At 40.7% G+C, this 20,108-nt stretch overlaps 1 protein-coding gene across 12 annotated transcripts in view; it reads right to left on the bottom strand.

Moving 5' to 3' along the window:
• LDB2 (LIM domain binding 2) overlaps positions 1-20,108 on the bottom strand; it is a 373,500-nt gene that overhangs the window by 198,531 nt on the left and 154,861 nt on the right. For 4 of the 12 annotated variants that reach the window (XM_048047985.2, XM_066995682.1, XM_048048039.2 and 1 more), the window contains exon 1: positions 19,249-19,780. In XM_048047985.2, the coding sequence (XP_047903942.1) occupies positions 19,249-19,380 (132 nt within the window). In that variant the 5' untranslated portion in view covers positions 19,381-19,780. Of the gene's footprint in view, positions 1-19,248; positions 19,784-19,817; positions 19,856-20,108 lie in introns of those variants that run through there. The other 8 variants (XM_013180384.3, XM_066995684.1, XM_066995686.1 and 5 more) reach the window with 6 other exon arrangements.

The following is a 20,108-nucleotide window of genomic DNA, read 5'->3' on the forward strand; positions in this document are numbered from 1 at the left end:
GCCAACTGTCCCAGGAGTAGTTAGGTAATGTCATAGATTAAGGAGCTTGTAAGTACAGCCTCAAAATCAAGATTTTTTAAACTGAACTTATCACAGAAGTTAATTACTACCCCCAATTTTCCAAGAATCACAAGAATTTCCATGTATCTCAAGAACACACAGCTCACTGGCCCTTTCCCTTTTTAAAGCAACTGGGTAATACAGCACCATTAGGTGTGGCTTCTACATGTAGAAAAAGAAAAAAGCCTTCGAGAATGGTTTAAATTGGAAAAGCAAATGTGATGCAAACAGAAATATTTAGGTCTTACCCTTAATAGAAGCTGGACTTCGTTACACAGAGTATAGCAGACTGAGGAATCGTGCAATAATTTTGAAACTATTACTTGAAATATTAATACATGAATTAGTAGGAATCACTAGGCCATGACTGAAAAAGCATTACACAGGAAGATATTTTAAAGGGATCAAGTTGTGACAACTGCATTTGAGAGAGAAGTTATGCCCCCCAAAATTCCTAGATACAAGAATATTACAATCTAATACACAAAAAATATGTACAGCAGAGAAGGTAACAGGACTACTTTAGGAGATCAACTCTAAAATGTGAACTTACAAGGGAACATGACAGGTGTAAAATTGTACATGAAATTTGGTACTTGATTTCATTAAATGTGCTCAGCCGAATTCAGATTAACCAGGACTAACTGAAGAAAGGTGAAAATATTCAGATCTGAAAATACGCAACTGTTCAGATCTGCAACCCATATTATTTGTATACTTTTAGACTGTATCCATTTCACTGCCCGTATTCCATTAAATTAGGTATTCATTTTCAAAAGATTTGCAGCACTTTTTTTTTTTGTCAGTTTCCTCAGGCTCCCCGTAGCAGCATTAAAACTTAACCATTTCTTCTTACTAACCTAAAGAGAAGTTGGCCTAATTAATATTGGTACTTGATTATAATTGATTGGTCAACATGACACTGGCATTGATGTTAGCTCCAAAGATTCACTCAGTGAGCACAAAGCAAAAGCGATAGATCAGCTTTTCTAAGACATTTGTTCTATTTTACTGTTTTGCTGTTGTAAACCACTGCTCTTAAAATATGCAGGATGCCTAATGGAAGAACAACTTTGCAGGCAGTGATACAACAGGACTGGGGAGGGAGTTGAGATATACTCTATGAGGATGTGCTGTGTGTTCCCAATATGACAAAACAACTTGGGGACACAAGTTTAGGAAGGAGGGAAGATGACACCGAAGGAGAGACGAAGCAAGAGAACTTGCGAAAACTCAGACGTGCTAACTGAAGGCATCGTTTGGAGGAACTTCAAAGCAATCTATGAGGCTCTGCAGACATCACCATCTGCCACGCACTTCTAAAGATTTGATGTCTCAAGGGGCTACTTCCTGCAAGACATGAACATCTTCACAGAAGAGATTAGAGATACATCATGAACTATCTCATCCTGACCATTTATCATGATAAACCTGCCAAATGCATTAAATTTGCATAAAAGGATGTGGTCTCCTTTAATATGATACCTATTTCTCCATTTCTTAGTGACAAAAAATGAATTGAAACACATTTAGTAGGAGTGCTGCAACTAATCGTTTATAGTGAATAGTCTGCTTTTGCTGAATTTCCACACTATGATCTAGCTCCGAGATTTTTTAAAAGTTCTTTTTCATTCACAGCATACGTTTAGGTTGTCAGCTGTCAGAACACTAAGCATCGCTCTAAATGAATGAGAAATGCCAATTTAAACTTGTAAAAAAAAATCTCACAATGTCACCTAAAAAAAGAAAAGAAAACACATCATTGATATTTTGAATGATTATCAGTAGTGGAATTATTTCTATTCATTGAAATTCCCTACATCAGTAATGAAGGTTCTAGGTGAAACTTCAACTAATTTCACTTTTCTTTAAGTTTTTAGGATGGCATGGCTAAGATTTTCATGTGTATGTTGTTTAATTTAAAACCATTACCCTCATCCTACCCCTACACTCCCTGACAAAGAGTCCCTCCCCAGCCCCCTGTAGCCCCCTTCAGGTACTGGAAGGCCGCTGTAAGGTCTGCCTGGGGCCTTCTCTTCTCTGGGCAGAACAAACCCAACCCTCTCAGCCTGTCTTCATACGAGACGTGCTCCAGCCCCCTGATCATCCTTGTGGCCCTCCTCTAGACTTGCTTTAATATGTCCATGTCCTTCTTGTGCTGGGGGCCTCAGAGCTGAACACAGCACTCCAGGTGAGGTCTCACAAGAATATAGTAGCTTTTTGCTGAGTTATTACAATGTATCTTTTAGATAATAGGCAAGTTTTAAATACAGATAATCAAGGACATTATACAATCTTGAACTTTTGCATCAGGTCACCAAAAAAAAAAAAAAAATCAAAATGTCCTTTTAAAGACACTGTATGCTGCATCAACAAACCCTTCTGCTTTTGCTATTCCCTTTGAGTTATTTAAATAATCATTCTGCTCATGGCCAGTCAGCTTGGTACATTTGCTGGCAAGCCATTTCTGAAAACCTTTCCCTTCCCTTCCTAATGCTAACTTTCACATTTACTGTATTACTCTCCCATTTCCCTAAATCCAGAAGTGAATAATGGAAAATTTTGGTAAAACTTAAGATGGGAAATATACCTCACATACATTGATTACACACAAGTGTGCATCCTTTTTCCTTCCACTTCCCACAAAATGGCATGGTTTCCAATTAATTCCTTCCAGATATTGTGTTCAGTCTCTGCAGTAAGACCAGCAAGCCATTGACTAATTTCTGAGTTCCTTTTATAAGAGTGTTTCTGCGGGATGGAAGGAACTCAGCCTCCACTGAAGTACTGCTACCTGGTAATAAGCTCCTCCATCCACCAGTCACTACAAATAGGATTTACAGAGTTCCTCCAAAATGCCTGTAATACTCTAGGTATGAGATCTCGCCCCCTCTAGTGACTGGTCCCAGTGACAATAGGATACAGCAGTTTACTGAGAGTTAACAGGAGCCTTCACCTCTTGCTTTTGATGCTGAAAATCCAAGGTGTTTAGCGTGCTGTTGATTAAAGGTGTCTGCACACCAGCAGCATTGGTTCAGTACACACACTCCAATGGAGATTGGCAGTGGGCTCCTACACCACACCCGAGAATCCATCCGGAGTGTCCTCTTCACCTAAGGGGTATCTGCGAGTACTTGCTTAACAAAAGCATAGATTATTCAGCTCATTAGCTTATAAATTAAAGGTATCAGCTTAAAGAGGAGCAAGACAGAGGCGTGTATTTAGAAAACTATATTAAGACCCTGCAATTGGGAAAATTGAGGCTCAAAACCACATCTAAACGATGCTAACGTTGGAAGTTCCAGTTCTGTTGCAAGGCTTCGTTCGCTGAAAACCTAACAATACTACAGACCTTTCCTCAACTCAGCTCCAAAAAGCCCAGTAGCAGCATTTCTTGTTGCCCAAATGTCTTTCTTTAACAAAATATTTACAATCTCCCTGTTCCCGTGGTGACGAAGTACCTCAAAGGCTTAAACTTCTAATCCCATGCCCCACTCTGCCCATGCCTCCACAGGAGGGTAGAGGAGCAGAGGGGAATTTGTGGAGTTTGCCTCAGGCACGGGCAGTTCAGCAGGAAACTCAGCAAACTTCTGGGCTACTGTCCCAACAGGCCTGTTTCTTCCTCCAGAAAAATATTATGTGATTATGAATGCAAATGAATAATAATAATAATAATAATGATAAAAAAATCCCTCCTTCGGTGAGGGTGCAATTAGAGGATTATTTGAAAGTGTGCTAGTGAGAAAATTCAAGGCCATCATTCTTCCATGGAAGACTGAAAAATCCAACAAGTTTGCACCTCGAAGACTCAGTATAGGGAAAGCAGATAAATGCAAGAGTGAAGCATTTTCAGAGAGAAGCCGCATAAGAATTTTAGTCTGCTGTCTTTGGGAAGAATCTGGCAATGTCTTCTATGCCAGCACTAAATAAATAAATCAATCAGCATTCCCCACAGTCATCGACTTCATTCTGATCCCTCCATACTTCCATAGTTGTGTCCCAGCTTCCTAGCCCAAATCACTTTACCATACAACTGCTTGTGTTGTGAGAGCTTTCTTTAATGGATTCATGCTCAAAGCGTAAAAGGCAAGCAGCAATACACACTTCAATATTTAAAAGCATAAATAAAAATCTTAATAGATCCCAGATGTTTAATTTCCTCCAGCCCTTGTCAATGATTGAGTTGGCGCTGATGTAGATCATTTTTTAAGATCAGTGGTCAGTTTGATGCTGAAAATAGTTTAGATGTCTGGAAATTCCAAATGCAATTTCTACGAATAAATAAGCTATGAAGTAGGTGCAAGAGAGACAACTATGAATGCAAGTGGCTATACTTCTGTAAACACTTTATGGCCTGAAATGCACCCAAAGGTTTTAAATGCAACCAAGTATAAGACAGACAGTAACATTTTGTCAACATACACACAACCTTGTAGAGATAATTATTTTAATCTCATTTTCTTAGCAAAAGAACTCCAAAGGTTCATACAAATAACAAGCTGAAGGAATCCTTACTTTATGGTAAATATATGGCTCTGGAGCTGTTGAAACTAATGAAGAATTTGCTGTGTACTTCAGCAGAACTAAGATTTGCTAGCTGCATCCATTTGTCACTTATTAAAGCAGTAAGTTATCATTTACTGTTACAGGCAAATAAATACAGAAAATACAGAAATACAGAAAACCCAGCTACAAAAAAAAAAAAAAAAGAGCTGCTGAACTGAGTAACCGAGGCCACTCTGCCAAGCACACAAGTTCGTAGCTGTAACGAGGAGCTCAATTCCTTTGCTCTGATTTTACTTGAAGAAGTCCGTAGTCTCCTAACAGAGGGCAACCAGGGAAGGGTGGGTTTTTAAAGCCCATATTTAGCCTACACAAATCCATGATGTGTGCACTCGACGTCATACCAAGGCTGTAAGTCTGCCAGTCCAGCAGCCACAAACCACACATGCTGCCAGTTGCAGACCGAACAGACACTAAGAGGCTATGAATTTCATTTAATCGTCTCCTCTCCCCTTCCCAGTGAAGCAGAGAGGCTAGCAGCTGCTTGAGGAAAAATGTTGAAAAATATTAACTATGAATGTCGAGGATTTGTTTTTGATTGGTATTAAAACCAAACAAATGAAGACAAAGCCTAATAACAAATCTTGTGAAAATTGTTATTTATTAATACAGCTAACAACATAGGCTTCAGAGTCCACTTTCAATGAGTGTGGATAAGCTCACCTAAATGATTTACTTCCTACAACTTGTCAGATGTAACTACTATTCTGCTAATTTATGTGCTGTTCATTTCTCTCCAGCTAAATTTCTGACTGAAAACTTAACCCCCTTTCTTGTTATTTGCTTTGCTACTCAATATTCCCCGATACTGAGTGCTGCTGTTTTTAACCATGCTTTCTGTTATACCTTTGGCATTTATGAAATGATAACTGCAAACATAATCTAAGCCCCTGAACACACAGTTCTATCACATCGCCAACTATGGACAACATCTAAAATATAAATATGCCCTTCTGATCCTTCAAGGTGCCTGAAATTCATCCCGAAGAACTGAATCACCTTAAATTGTTAAACCCATTAGAATAGGTAGGTCCCTAAACCGAGTTTTTGCTGAACCAGCTTCTGCAGGAATCAGGTGCGTGCTGAAAGCTGCCTCAGTGGTGTACCCTGGCACCTCCAAACGCACGGCCAAATCCCAGTTCCATTGACATAAACAGGAAAACTTTGCCGGGATGAGGTGCTGCATTACAGAGAGATAGTAAGAGCTGCCTGAAACAAATCTAGGAAGTTTGTGATAGATAAAAAAAAAAAAAAGATTAAAGAAAAAAAAAAACCACCAGTACCATTGGCCCACAAACAGTATGTTATTTGCAATTGTGCATCTGTGTGCCATCAATCTCCAAGGAAGGGAAAGACTGCTGGGCTGAGCTCTCAATTTATATTTCTCAGTTGCCTCTTATAATCACACTCAGTGTTCTCAAGCTTAGTGCAGCTATTCCAGTAACAAAATTTTGCACGCCAGGTGGGTTTGTCCAAGTTCCCATGGTCCTAATAGTTTAATATACCCCCTAATAATAATCTTGAAAATTATACAGGTAATTGTGTTTGTAAAAAGGCAACTTCAGCAAAACCAGTAGGATTCTTTCCTCTCAATGGGAAAAAATGTTTTAATAAAATAGCTGGTATACTCCCATTAAAAAAAAAAAACCTCTGAGAAGAAAACCATTAAAAATTCCACCTTTTTTCTTTAGCTTCTGCATTAAACAAAGCTAAGGGAGTTCTGTGGTCCACAAATGCTGGACGGATGGGCACTGAGCAGGAGAAGCATCCCTCACTTCTGCGAGGCTGGGATCCAGGATGAGGCGTTAATATTCATAATCTAGACTGTGATTAGAGGGAAGGCTCTAGCTCCTTTGCAGGGGTGGGCCTAACCCAGCAGAGGTGCAGTGAATTGCTTCCCTTCCTTATTGAAATTCAATCCAATTTATACTGCAGAAGGAGCATAATGAAATATAGCAGAGATCGTTTCAGTAGTTTTTACCCATCCACGCTGTCCTCCCCCTAACCAATGTTTGCCCCTCACAGGACTCCACTCTTTTCAACTTGAAGCAGCCTCAGGAACAATGTAAGTTTCTTTAATATGGTAATCATTAAGACATTGCTATTAGATCACCATTCAGAAATGTATCGAGACTGTAACTACCTTCATTTGTGCAACACACCAATAATGCTTCAGTTCTGCTTAAGGTAGCCCGCTTTCTTTCAAAATGACAATTTAAACAGCCCCCTTCCCTCAGAAGCGGAATAAAAGATTTACAACTGCCTCCTTTATTTGCAAGCAAATACAGGTAGCGTCTGTTAAAAAGCCAAATCCATTAGACATCGGATAGTTCTGGTATTGTGAGTAGTCTCCAAAAGGCAACAGATGTGGGGACGGGAGAGGGGGGGGGAGTTGATTTTGTCTTTTTAATATTCAAAGTGGGTCTGTTCTCACTGGCTAATTAAATCAGTAGAGTGCAAACAATTAAAAAAAAATGTTGCCTTTCTTCCCTAGAACAACCTCTCTGGTTCATCTCTACTTATTTATGACAAGACTGTAATATTTCCTCCCCAAATCCTTGTGAAATAAGATATATATATTCCCCAACACCAGCCCTCATTGAGAAGAATATGCTTTTCTCGGGGAATTTAAGATAAGTTGTCCTTCCACTGTTAAGAGAAAATGGACTTGGAATGAGCTTCTCTGATTGACATGAAACTACTAAAGAATCACACACTAAAAAAGTAATAGATTTAATAACAGTATCAGATGTACAAATCAACCAGTTGAATACTACCCTAAAATATATTTGTACTTTCTTGGCAAAGCCAGGAGGTTTGCACGGGCATGCTGAATTATTTGAGAAGTAATGAAATGTGTTAATAACATTAAACAGTCATCTTCCAAGAAACTACTGTATTGTGGTATTTCTAGTCAGAGAATTTGTTGTAGTACATAAATATATGTAAAATCAATTAAAACATTTGATTTGTGAAATCAAAATGAATGTGGGATAATTAGATTGGGTTTGAAAGTATTTTAAATACTATCCACTCTTAGTCTTCAGTTCATTACATTATACAGCACAGTGCTAACAAGGAGCTGCAGGCACAGACCACAACTGCTCTGTGCTGGTACTGTACAAGAACACAGAAAATGGTCCCAGCCTCAAGAATCTAGCAATAAATAATACTTATAATATAAATATTTATAATATAAATGCTATAATAAATGAAACGGTGCACATCATGAAGGCAAGGGTGTGGATGAACATCAGTAGCCACCCAACTTTAAAAGCTCAGCGAAGATAAAATACCTGTGTGAAATAAGACAGATTGCACACACTGTGCCCTGTGCTGCTACTGCTTCCCACACCAGCTAGCTTAATGCAAGTTTGTGCGCTTATGCCTACCTGTTATGTTTAAGTGACAGCACTGTGGGTGTGCCCGAAGGTAACGGACAACAAAAGGATGGAGACTCCCTACATCACAAGGTAGTATGTACAGCAAAGAGAGTGTTTGGCACCGCAATGCAACCATTTCAGCCCCATTGTTGCTAAGTTTTTGCAAGTATTGGGGCAAAGGAAAACATTATGGGACCTAATATTACATGAGTTTTTGGGAAACTCCTTTCGAACACTTGGGATCATCGTGGAAGAAACCACAGACGTGCTTGTTTGAAGATGCAAGGTGCGACAATGCAAGAAGCGGTGGTCAGAGACTACTGGAGAACAGGTCTTACGAGGAATGGCTGAGGGAGCTGGGTTTGTTTAGCCTAGAGAAAAGGAGGCTCAGAGGAGACCTTATCGCTCTCTGCAACTGCCTCAACGGAGGTTGTAGGGGGCTGGGGGTCAGTCTCTTCTCTAAGCAACAAGCAATAGGACAAGAGGAAATGGCCTCAGGTTGTGCCAGGGGAGGGTTAGGTTGGATATTAGAAAAAATTTCTTCACGGAAAGGGTTGTGAAGAAAAAAATTGGAACAGGCTGCCCAGGGATATGGTTGAGTCACCACCCCTGTAGATATTCACAAGATGTGTAGAGATGGTGCTTAGGGACATGGTTTAGTGGTAGACTTGGCAGTGCTGGCTGGGTTAACGGTTGGACTTGATGATCTTCGAGGTCTTTTCCAAGCTAAGTGGTTCTATGACTCTGTAGTACTGTCAGGTATTGTAAGGTCCTGAGCCTTTAGAGCTACAGACTTCCATCTCAGCTCAATGCATTATTGGTCCAATTTTAAGTTTATCAAGAATTTCTCACAAAAATATAACTTCATTGTAAGGCAAGCAGTTCATGAATTACCTACAGCTGAAATACTGATCTATTTAACCCACTAAATTCAGGGTTTTACAGAGTTGTGTGCCCATTGCCAAATGCTTCCTGTATCTTTGTTTCATTCAACTCTGCTACTGTTTGAACGTACTCAGCACCAAAATGTACTTTAATCGCTTCAAGCGCTCTTTTGGTTAACCAAATTAATGGTTGGAAACAAACAAAATATTTACTCTGTGCTGCAGCCAAAACCATGTTTCTTTACGTAATCTGAATGATGAGCAAACACCAGAGCACTGGAGATAAGAGCAGATCAGACTTAGTGAAGTGATGCCCCATCTTATGACGCATCACATCACAGGAAAATATGTATTATAAGGGCTCTGAACAGAAATGAGCCCATTATTGCTTAATTTTACTGTATCACAAAAACACAGCAGAGTAACCCAGCCAAGAGATTTCTCTTCATACTCGTATGAGAGGGCATTTATCAACACCCACTAACCTCTGGATTTTTACCTGTTTTCTAAAAGATACTTGTGTTACTTTGTAAGCCACAAGGTGTCACAGTGGCTCAACTGGAGATTCTTGTCAGTCTAGACACGCAGGTTGTGGCTTCAGGTTACATACCAGCGCTAACACCGCTCTGTAGTAGGAAGTCTGTGCGATGCTGCGTATTTAGGAGTGCAGCCCTTTGGATGAAACAATCAGTCAAGGTGTAACTCAGTTGCTTCAGGATGCTCTTGATGTGGGTGTTAAATAATCTTGCAGCACTGTCACAGAAGAGATGTACTCGGTGTGCTGGCATCTTGACCGATCTTTTTACTTTGCGTTATTAACCCTGACAGAGTGTTAAGAGGTATTGAAAAGAGCGGAGCTAATCATTCACATCAAATAATAAATCTCATGAATTCCACTTCTTTCTACTCAGAGTTGCTAGGAATTAATAACAATTTATTTCAATGCATTAATTATTCAAATTTAAGACATATGTTTGTCTTTCATAACAAGCAGTGTGCTATAAGCATGTAATATTCTGTTAAGACTACATACTGTAAGTGGTCATATATCGCATGTTACTATTTCTCATCCCTGACTGGATGAGCACAGATGGAACTAGAGCTTATAATGCCAGGAAGCTTCTAATTTTTTTCAGCAATTTTATATTACATTTTTTCTAAAGTAACTGCATGGTAAGCAGTATATCCTGCCCTATGGAAAAAAATTAAAAAGTCCAAATACATCATATTTACTGATCTTTAATTTCCCATTGCCACCACTCATTGACGTTAATTTGCTTTATATGCATACACCTGTCAGTCCTCATTGCAAAGCAATGAGAGATTTGTCTCTGGTGTATTTAATTTCTAAAGATCATGGTTCTACCTGGGAGGTTCTGGAAACTCAAAACAGTAACACTGCCTCTCAGCTTAGCCCATATAAAATAAACAACTTCTTTTGAGAATCCTTAACAACTTGAAATTTGCATTCTGCAATTATTTGTGAGAATAAAACTCCAGTGATCAAACACGCACAGAAACACATAAAGAGCATGAGCATAGCCAGAGCAAATTCACTGTTAAACTCAAGTGAATAGTCATGGAAATTTTACACGTAGTATTTGTTGCGCTCAGGTAATGAACCTTTACCCAGAGCATTGCCTTTCCATGTCCCATTATTCATGCGAACACATTCATTAAAACAGGCCTATGCCTTTTAACATAATCAGCAACGTGCATAGGTGTGGCCTTCAAAGAGTTATTACCATAGTTTACAGGCATGCTGTTCGTAAATACAAGCAGAACTCCACTCAGTGTAAAATGCCAAGCTTCCCACAAAACATATGGTAATTTTTGCTCTGTAAAACAGATAGATGTGCTATATAATGCATAATTGCAGCACATTATATCTGAACTTCTAATTGCTTAAAATGATACTTCGAATCACATCAACAACATTATTACCTAATTACCCTAAGGGTTAACTGATACTCCAGTGATTAAGTCTAGGTAGAGGTGGTGAAGCTATTTTACTGCCTTCATGCAGTAAAGCAAGCGGTATGGTTGCAAATGCACATATAGAATCCATAACCTGTTGATATTTTTACCATTTTGGTATGGAGAAAAAGAAAGGTGGAGAAATGTTGGCCGAGTACCAAAAGGAAGGGTCTTGCAAGATGCAGAACAACTTCAACAGGAAGAATTTTCATTTGCTCTAAAGGAATTATTTTGCTTTTACTTAATGGTGTTTACTAGTCACAACAGCATTATTGTGATGTGAAATGGAATAACATAGAAAGATTTTCAGTGCTTAAAGTGGAAACAAGAATTATGGAAGACAGTGACACTGATCTGAAAAGGCAAGTTACTATTAGAATACAAGGTATTGAGTATGTGGCATTTCATATTCCCTTTAACCAATTGCAGAAACAAACAACAACAAAACCCACAACACTGTCCTGTTTGCAAACCCAATGGCAAAGCAGGTTTCGTGCCTGCCTTGCCTATCTCAGCTGAAGCTGGAGGTTCTGTACCCCATAGAAAAGGAGCTGGTTAGGAACACTGATGCCGCTGGCTGTCTTCCTGAGGGATAAAATGAGAGTGCTCCAGATTAAATAATAAAAATAAAAAAAGTTTCACTCTTTACTTTTGTGGTTTCTGAACTTCTTCCTCGCTCCATGTGACTACTCTATTTAAAAATTTAGAATATTTCTTTTTGTCCAATGTTATTAATATTTCAGAAATCTCTTTGTATCCTGCCCTAGGACAGATGGCAAGTCTTTCTCTGAGACAATGTTCCTCTAATGGCTGAAGCAAAACTACACAACTGCAACACCAGTCACAATAAGGTACATGAAATACTGTAAACATGCAAGGTAGTGAAAGTCATCATTCTCTCAATCGATTTACTGCTTTAGCAAATAAACCTAATAAAAAAAATAATTAGAAGAAACAAGTGCTTGAAAGTCCAAAGGAAAAACAAGAAGTCTGTTGCATAGGTGATGCAAGTCTGCACATAATAACACTCAAACAAGAACAGTTGTTTTCTCCACGTAGTAAGTTTTTGAAGAATGAGCACAGTGAGTCTACATTTAGGTCTATGCCTGGGTCTGCCTTAATCATGGGTGTCCATATGTGATCACTGTTATTCACATACAAGGTTTCCTTCATGTCCTGAATGCAACAGATGAGGTACCCAAGTAGCCTGTGCAACCCTTCTGGATCACGAAGGATGCTCTAGTCTGCAGCCAGCAGCCGTGTAATGGATGGGATCTGGACAGATATTGAATCTGCTGTACGTGAGCAATCTGATTGCAAAACTGCACCCAGAGATTAGATTTCCCCCTTCCCTTTTTAGGCACACACACAAATGGTACCGACAGATATGAATTAGTTTCTGCTCAGCTACCTAGGCTTGGCAAGCTGACCCTGCGGCTTAGGATCAGGCAAGATGGTTATCAGCAGGTAGGGCAGATCACACACGATAGTTATGACAGCAATGCTCTAATTTATCAGATTCTTGGAAGGATACAACAATCCAGCAGGTAGTCTGCAAGTAGCCAGGCAGCCGAGTTTAAGCACACTTAGAAATCTACGTCAAGTTCTAGCTTTACTGTGTCAGTTGTGAGCTTGTGACTCTGCCCTGGCTAAGTACTGAGCACCGACAATAGAAAGATCTTAGGGAGAAGGTCTAGTCTGACGCTTACCTTTTAGCTGCAGAGTTATGAATACTACTGATGAGTTAGTCATAAAAAATAAGCGAGCTACACCCAAGTCTCATGCTTCAGGTCTGCATGATGTGGACAGGAACAGCAGCCTGGCCAGGAGGCTCGCTGCAAGGGGGTCTTGACAAGCAGGCAGCAAGGTGGTGCCAAGGGAACCTATGTCTCGAGAAAAGGACAGCCTGCTCCTGTAAAATTTATGGCTGTTGCGAAGACTCTACGCTACCAACACGCTTCAGTCCTGATGGGCTGATAGGCTTAGAAGGCCACCAAGCCCCAGTATTTTATTTCTGCAAAGGTCTCATTTTTCCAGGTCAGTAGTTTTTCACTAGCCCCATAAGGCATGGAAGTGCCAGAGTTGTCTCCAGAAGCATCAACTGTTCCCACAGAGGTTTATTGCCCTCAGGTGATCGTAGTTGATCCCCTGAAGTACCAAGAGTACGATTTGGCTTAGATCAGTAACTTATAGGCTTCAGTTTAGGAGGGCATGGCCATCCACCAGAATGTAAGAGATGGAAACAGTATTCTAGTAGTAATCTTGAACTGAATATTCAGCATGAATTCAATAGCCAAACCCTGAAAGAAAGGACTGGGGAAAAGAAACACACAAGCCTAGAGAGATTTCAGCCAGCGTATCAGAAAGGTTTCTTTCGCTATTTTTGGCTAAAAAAAAAGGCCACTGAGACCTGACCAACAGGCCCTGTCCTACCTCAGGCAGTTTTGGAGACTACTGATCATCAGCCATTTGGGGGCAACCTTGTCCCTGCCAGGGTCACCCCTCTGAGCCTTCGAGTAGCCCAGGAACCACTTTGCTGGGTGCTCCCAGCAAAATGAGGATACATGCTGGCCTGTTTACACAGCACAGTGAAGGAAAGCAAGCTCTGCTTGGGAAGGAAGCAACCAAACAAAGTATCGGCTTGGTTGGAACGCCTGTTTACAGCAGATATGCAACTTTTGGCAAAAAGATACGAACAAATACCATTTGAAGAGAGGAGTCCAGCTAAAAATGTTGCAATGAGTTTAGAAGCCTACCCCATACACTTTTTCTATAAACAAAGGAAGTGTATATACCAAAAACAATATTTTTTTTAATCTAATCTTGCAATCCAACTGCAGGCAGAACTCCTGTTTAAGTAAGAGTACAAGAGTGGGTCCTTGTAACGCTCTCTAGTTTGTTCCTTCTCACTATCCAGAAGCTTCTATTTTTCTATTTTTGAGACTCGATCTGCATAGTAAATCTTGTTTACTTCGGAGAAAGACTGAGTTTAAGGTTTTTTTTTTAAAGTGGATTTATGGTTTAAACAGTAAAGAACAAAAAAAAAAAAAAGAGAAAACGAAGGGTTGAAAAGGTTTCTTCATAGAAATGATCCAGTAAGCATCACAGTAATGTACAGAGGAGATCCAGCTTTAATACTTCACACTGACTCTCCCTCGACCCCCTCACCAGCCCCTGTCCCCCAAAGCCCCCCATCCCTACAGCATGCAGTTTACATTCTATATTATAACGTGAGGGCGGGGAGGCAGCAAGACATCCCTGATTGTAAGCTAAGGATCAGCATGGAAAGGAAGTAGTCTTTTTTTTTTTTCCCCAGCCTCATAAGTATTGTTAGTTTGTAACAATTTTAATTGAAAACAGCTGCAACTGATTTTTTTTTTTTTAAAAAGGGATGAAAAAGGCTATATGAAATAAAATGACAATCAGAGAAAAAAAAAAAAAGAGCCTTGAATTCATTCTGAAGTCAGTGTCTGCCTAAACGGGTTCAAGGGTTTTCTTTTAAAACTGACCTTTCAATTTCAGCAAAGCGTGGTTTAAAAGTAGGCTTTGAAAATACTTTACTCGTGTTCCTAGAATTGCTACATACTATTAGTATATTTGTGGATGAAGGAATATTTCCTCAAAAATACTTTGAGACACAAGTTTATGTTTCCCATCCACAAAGCAAACTCATTGGACAAACTCAGATTTATGTATACAATATCAGATCTGTTTGTGATACTAAGTTGCTATGTGAACAAATGTGATGTCACAACATATTTTTATGACTAATCTATTAAAAATGCATCAGGAGGAAGAAGAAGAGAGGATTATTTCATCGGGTAGCAATGCAAGGAAGTAAAATAAGAGACTTCCATTAAACTGTAAAATTTTTGTTTTGCTTTGCTTTGCTTTAAATATTTGCTTGAATATGAATGTCTGTGTAAGCTTCCAGTTCATTTAGTAGCTCTTAAATAATCATAACATCCTTCTTTATTTTCCTTTTAATCTGCTTTAAGTTTTCTTTCATCGTGAAATCTCCACTTTTGAAAATTCACTATACAGTTCAGTAGGAGTTTAATATGATATGATTTGATTAAGCTGATTGTCTTTAAAACAAATATGCTAATAGTCAAGCTTTCCAGTCACCTTTAAAACACTCTTAGCCAGAAGGGCTCTACTCTCTTGTAATAGAAAGAGAGACAGGTGAATTTAATATACTATGATAGACAAAGTTCTAAAAATATAGAGGACTAAATAAACAAGTGAAGGGCTTGATACATTTCTTTGATTATTGGCAATAAAGCAATGCCTCAAACTTTAAACTGTCAGCAACTTCAAGTGATCTACGCACAGCACGCTGTAATGCGACTGAAAAATAATTATATACAAGATATAATCACCTTTTGTTTTCTTTTAAGTGTGAGCAATTTCAAATGATTAAATATTATAATGGAAAAGGATTTACAACATCAAAGAGGAAAAGAGTTCTTGTGTGATTTTTTTTTTTTAACGTCGAGTTTTATGAAGAACAGAGAAAATATTTAAGCTAATTTACCTACATTGCATATCTGCTACCTAGGACTTTAGAAACTGCTGATTATGTCACGACAGGCTTTCTTCCTTGAAATGTTAAACTAATATAGATATAAAAATATTGAGATAAACTGAGTTTGAGTGAATAGTCACGAAATCCTTAAAACCACAAACATGCAAGGAAACAGCTGTATTTCAGTTAACCAGAAAGTTAGTTAACTGTGATGGAAGTAAATAAGATTTGTCTTTATATCTGCCAGAGATTATTAAACATTGAAATATGCATTTTACTTCTTTAAAACAGGATTGTTGGCATATTACAAAATGGCACTAGACATTCCCAAGTATTATTAAGAAAGCATGTATTCATTTCCATTTAGGAAAAAAAAAAAAAGTATTACAAGATTAGATTTCTTTGAACAACTTTTAAGGAAGCTAAGGTGTTCCTGTATGCTGGTTAGTAACTCTGGCCCCCTAATTTACTTTAGATCACATAAGAATTAGCTAGGTAGTGGACTTTTGCCAGTACTTACATCATAAAACCACCCCCTGCCTGGGTGTGATTGGAATTCTTCGCCTAAGACTGACCCTGAATTTAAAAAGGCAGCTGTAGGTTCTGCCTGAGGAGCCCAGAAAGTTGCAACAAGTTTGGAGAGCAAAAGTTTGTACGTCTAGCACGGGCTGGAGTTGCTGATCCTTTACTTTCATCACTAGTGTTTCTTCCTAAAGAAAACAAGAATAACAAAGATATCCATGCTGCATCTAAATGACCTTTATTTATCACACGGTATTTTGTCTGCTTAACACGCTGAGCACATCCTTCACAGAGGCTATTTATTCCTTCCCATCGGATGCTGACACAAACCAGAGTGGGAGCAGCGGATTTCTCAGGGAGGGTCCCTAAGCGCAGAGCCACTCTCAGGACTTTTCCACCTCCCCCATGTACCATCCTCCCCGCTGCTGGCGGGGCAGGAGCAGAAATGGCATTTACTGGTGCCTTCCCTGATGGTGTCTCTACCACCCCAGGGCTTTTACTGAATCACTTTTCACCTACCTGCAAGCTCTGTCGAGAAGTTACAGGGATTTACTACAAAGGTGGGCTCTACAGACGGAGGGGAGGAGGCAGATGGACATTACAAACACGCTCCTTTCACAAGCCCTCCATCCGTCCTCTGTACAACTTCACTCAAAGACGTACATTTTGCTCTGCCTTGGAACTTCCACCACTGCAAGGGACGGCAGAGAATCTGACTCTAAAAGATTATTAAGAACACTTTAATTCCATAGGAAAACAACCCAGTCCCAAAGGCTTTCCAGACATATGTTTGGGACGGAAGGAAGAGTAAGAGCTGTAGGTTTCCATTTTTTAAAAGAAATCCTCACTTGTCACTGGCTCTCTCCAGAAGTTGGGTCCAAGTGGAATCTGACAGCTTGCTACCCCCAGTCTTTTGGGCAGTTTCTTTGTAATTCCTTTCCCCTTAAGCTGCTTTACTTGTGCTCACCTACCCCCTGGGGCTCACAGAGTGCAAGCAGCCTCCCTCAGACAAGTGCCCACATTATTTCAAAGACTGCCTGAAGAGAAATGCTCAAGCAGTAAACCTCTATCACCCAAAGCACAAGCACATTCCTTCCAGGACATAGGAGGCTCCATCGGTCTGGACTTAAGAAATTCAGAGCCAGTCATACATGTTCCAGAAGCCTTCAGCAACTGAGCACAAACACGCTTGGAAGCGCAGAAAATTACGTGAAACTTCCACTCCCAACCTGCCCAGGAAGGCAGCAGGATTCTTTGCAGGCTGCCCGCATCTAGTCACTGTACGCGTCCCAGGGAAGTAAATTTCTAAAAACTTTCTTTTTATTAAGGAAGGTGATTTAATTGGAGGATGAATGAAGTGACATGAAGCTAGCTAGAAAAATATATTTCAAGAAACAACAATACGTACAGCAACAAGCTCAGAAATTAAAAAAGACAACCAGAATGTAAACACTGAATAATCACAAGGCAAAGATATTTCACTGTGAACAAATGAAGAAAAACCCTTAAGCATAAGGCCTTCATTGACTAAACACTATCTGTCAAAGTAAAATCCTGCTGAAACCTATGGCAGGAGGAGCGGGTTACTGCTTTTTGCTCACAACAGTCCACCCAACAGGAAAGCCTGCCATGAAACTGGTCCCTCTCAGCACACCTCAGCCATGCAGGAGGGAGAAGTTGTTTCACAAGTCCCTCGAAAACTTTTTGACTGTAACATTCGTCAAGGAAAATTGGCCCAATAAAATACTAAAAGTACAGCTAAAATAATACGTGAAATTAACACTGACAGCTTTTCAGACCAGCTTCTGTACAAAACCCTGAAGGAATCACTTAATGATACACACTTCTTATATTTATTTGGAAAAGTCTAGAAATTATGATGCTAGTATGTACAGGAAGGTAAGGAACAGAGTTGCAAGACACTGACAGTTTAGAAAAAAAAATAGAAAATAAACACCAATGGCTAAATGACAACGACCATCAACAACCAGCTACTTGGGGCCAAACTGAGGAGCAGTCCCCATGGTTTGGGGAGCTGCTTCGAGTTTCCAGCCAGCCTGAAGTGTATTTAACAATTACCCAAGAGCAGTGTTTTAGGACTAGCAGCGATAAGAGTGCCAGAAACCCAGTTCCCCCGAGCAGCTAGCCAATCCGAAAGCAGGTCACATCTTGTTAGCTGTATCATATACATTAAACGTCACAGCCCCTCCATGGCTAAGCTGACAATTCAGGCATGCATGTGTGTTTTGTTTTATGATAACCTCATGTTCTCGTCAAGAATTACAATGCAGCAAACAGGTCAATTTAAAATCCTTCACCGTGCTTCGTGACACGAATTCGGCAGGCGTTTGCCTCCGTGTAACGCTATTAATTACGAAAGATGAATACTTTTGAGAAGTGTTTGCAGGGCACCACTAGGAAACTACTGTGCAAAATTGCAGCCCCAAGGATGTTTGCTGCACAAACACAGCCACATGGGCAGAAATGCAGCCGGGTTCAGTCCACACACTTTTCACTTCAGCAGACCAAAAAGTGTGCTTTATTTAACCACCTAAATAACAAGATGCAGCCACCACAATTATTTTTTCCCCCTAAGTGACTAAAGTATTTCCCCTCTCCATTTAGCATTTTCCTTTGTGGTAGCTGATCTGCGTGCAGGAGCCTGGGTGTGTAAACCACTAACAGATTATACAAGGCATAAGCAACAGTGAATGTAGTTTACATTATTAGGTACTTTTGACAGCTATACGATAAAGTCGTGAACGGATCATCCCTCTTGCTAAAAGCAACCGCATTCCCAATGTAAACACGAATTTCTCTGTCGGCTGCTCTGGACATGTGTTCCACCTTTAAGTGCAGCTTAGGCACAAGTTTTTAAAACTCCGCTCCTGTTTTCTGTCAGCATTCATTTTTAATTTTAATGAGTTTACAAAACAAAAGCAGATAAAGGCTCGTCTCTCCCCCTAAACCTGCAACGGTTCTGGATTAGTTTTGTGCAGAAGCTGAAGAGATACCTTGCAATATTATAGCTGCAAATGCCAGCAGGACAGATCCCGAGCAAACAACACACTAGGCACAGAAATTTCCTCGGAACAGCATTACAATCAGTCCTGAAGTGCTGTGCTGTAATTTCAAGATTTCTGCCTAAGCTGGTATCTACTCAAAGAGTTGCTCTGCATGGAAACATAATGAGGGATTACCCAATTAAACTACTAAATTAATTAGGGTTCATGCCTGCATATCCTGCACTGCCTAATGGGACGCTTCAGCTGGAATTCAGGCTGAAACCCAGCACGCTCCATGCACAGTAAAACAAGGCTGAGGGACTTACCTCTGTACGCGACTGCAGCCTCTTGTTCATTTCATATATTCGGTACTCTGGTTGCACCATGTATGGTGTGTGTCTCCTATAAAATGGGCCAAAAGGAGAAGAATAGAAAGGGTCATGTGGTGTGCTGGACATCTTGCCTGCTTGCAGCGATTCAAGCTACCCAGAGTATCACCAACATCCATACAGAGCACATGGGCTGTGTGTTCTCCACAGTACAAAGTAGCAGCAGGCGCACACACACACATACAGGCTGCACACACTGGCTGGGAACTGCTGTGGGAGCCCTCTAGAGCAGGAGGCGGCGGGGGGGGGAGCGGAGCGGAGAGGGAAAGAGAGGAGAGGAGAGGAGAGGAGCGAGCCGGGGAGGGAGCGGGAGGGAGAGGGAGAGCACAGGCTCCGGAGAGCTGGATGGCTTCAGGCACCACCGCTCGTTTTTAAAGAAGCAGTTTCTGGAGGGGTCATTTCCTGTCCACGCTGTGGACTAGTTCGAAAATATCATTTTCCTCTCCCAGCCTGACAGAGGTCCAAGGTTTGGTTTTAATTTCTCCCCGCCAGGACCCCTCGGGAACCTGGCAGCCGGGCTCGTTAGCATATAGGTGGTTTTAAAGCTGCCTGAGCCAGCCCGGGGACGCGGCGGTGCCCACCCGCGGCCTGGGGCCGCTTTGGGGCGGGAGGGGGGGGGGGACGCGGAGGAGCCTCGGCGCTGCTTCCACACGGGGCTGCGCCACGCCTGGGGGCCGGGGGCGGTGGGGGGGACCCTGCCCCTTCCCCTGCCTCTGCCTCTACCCCGGGGGGTGCTGCGTTTGGGGGGGATCCGCCCCAAAACACGGAGCCCCCCCCCCCCCCCCGGGGCAGGGCGC

The sequence above is a fragment of the Anser cygnoides genome, chromosome 4 (genome assembly GCF_040182565.1).
Source record: "Anser cygnoides isolate HZ-2024a breed goose chromosome 4, Taihu_goose_T2T_genome, whole genome shotgun sequence".
NCBI lineage: Eukaryota > Metazoa > Chordata > Aves > Anseriformes > Anatidae > Anser > Anser cygnoides.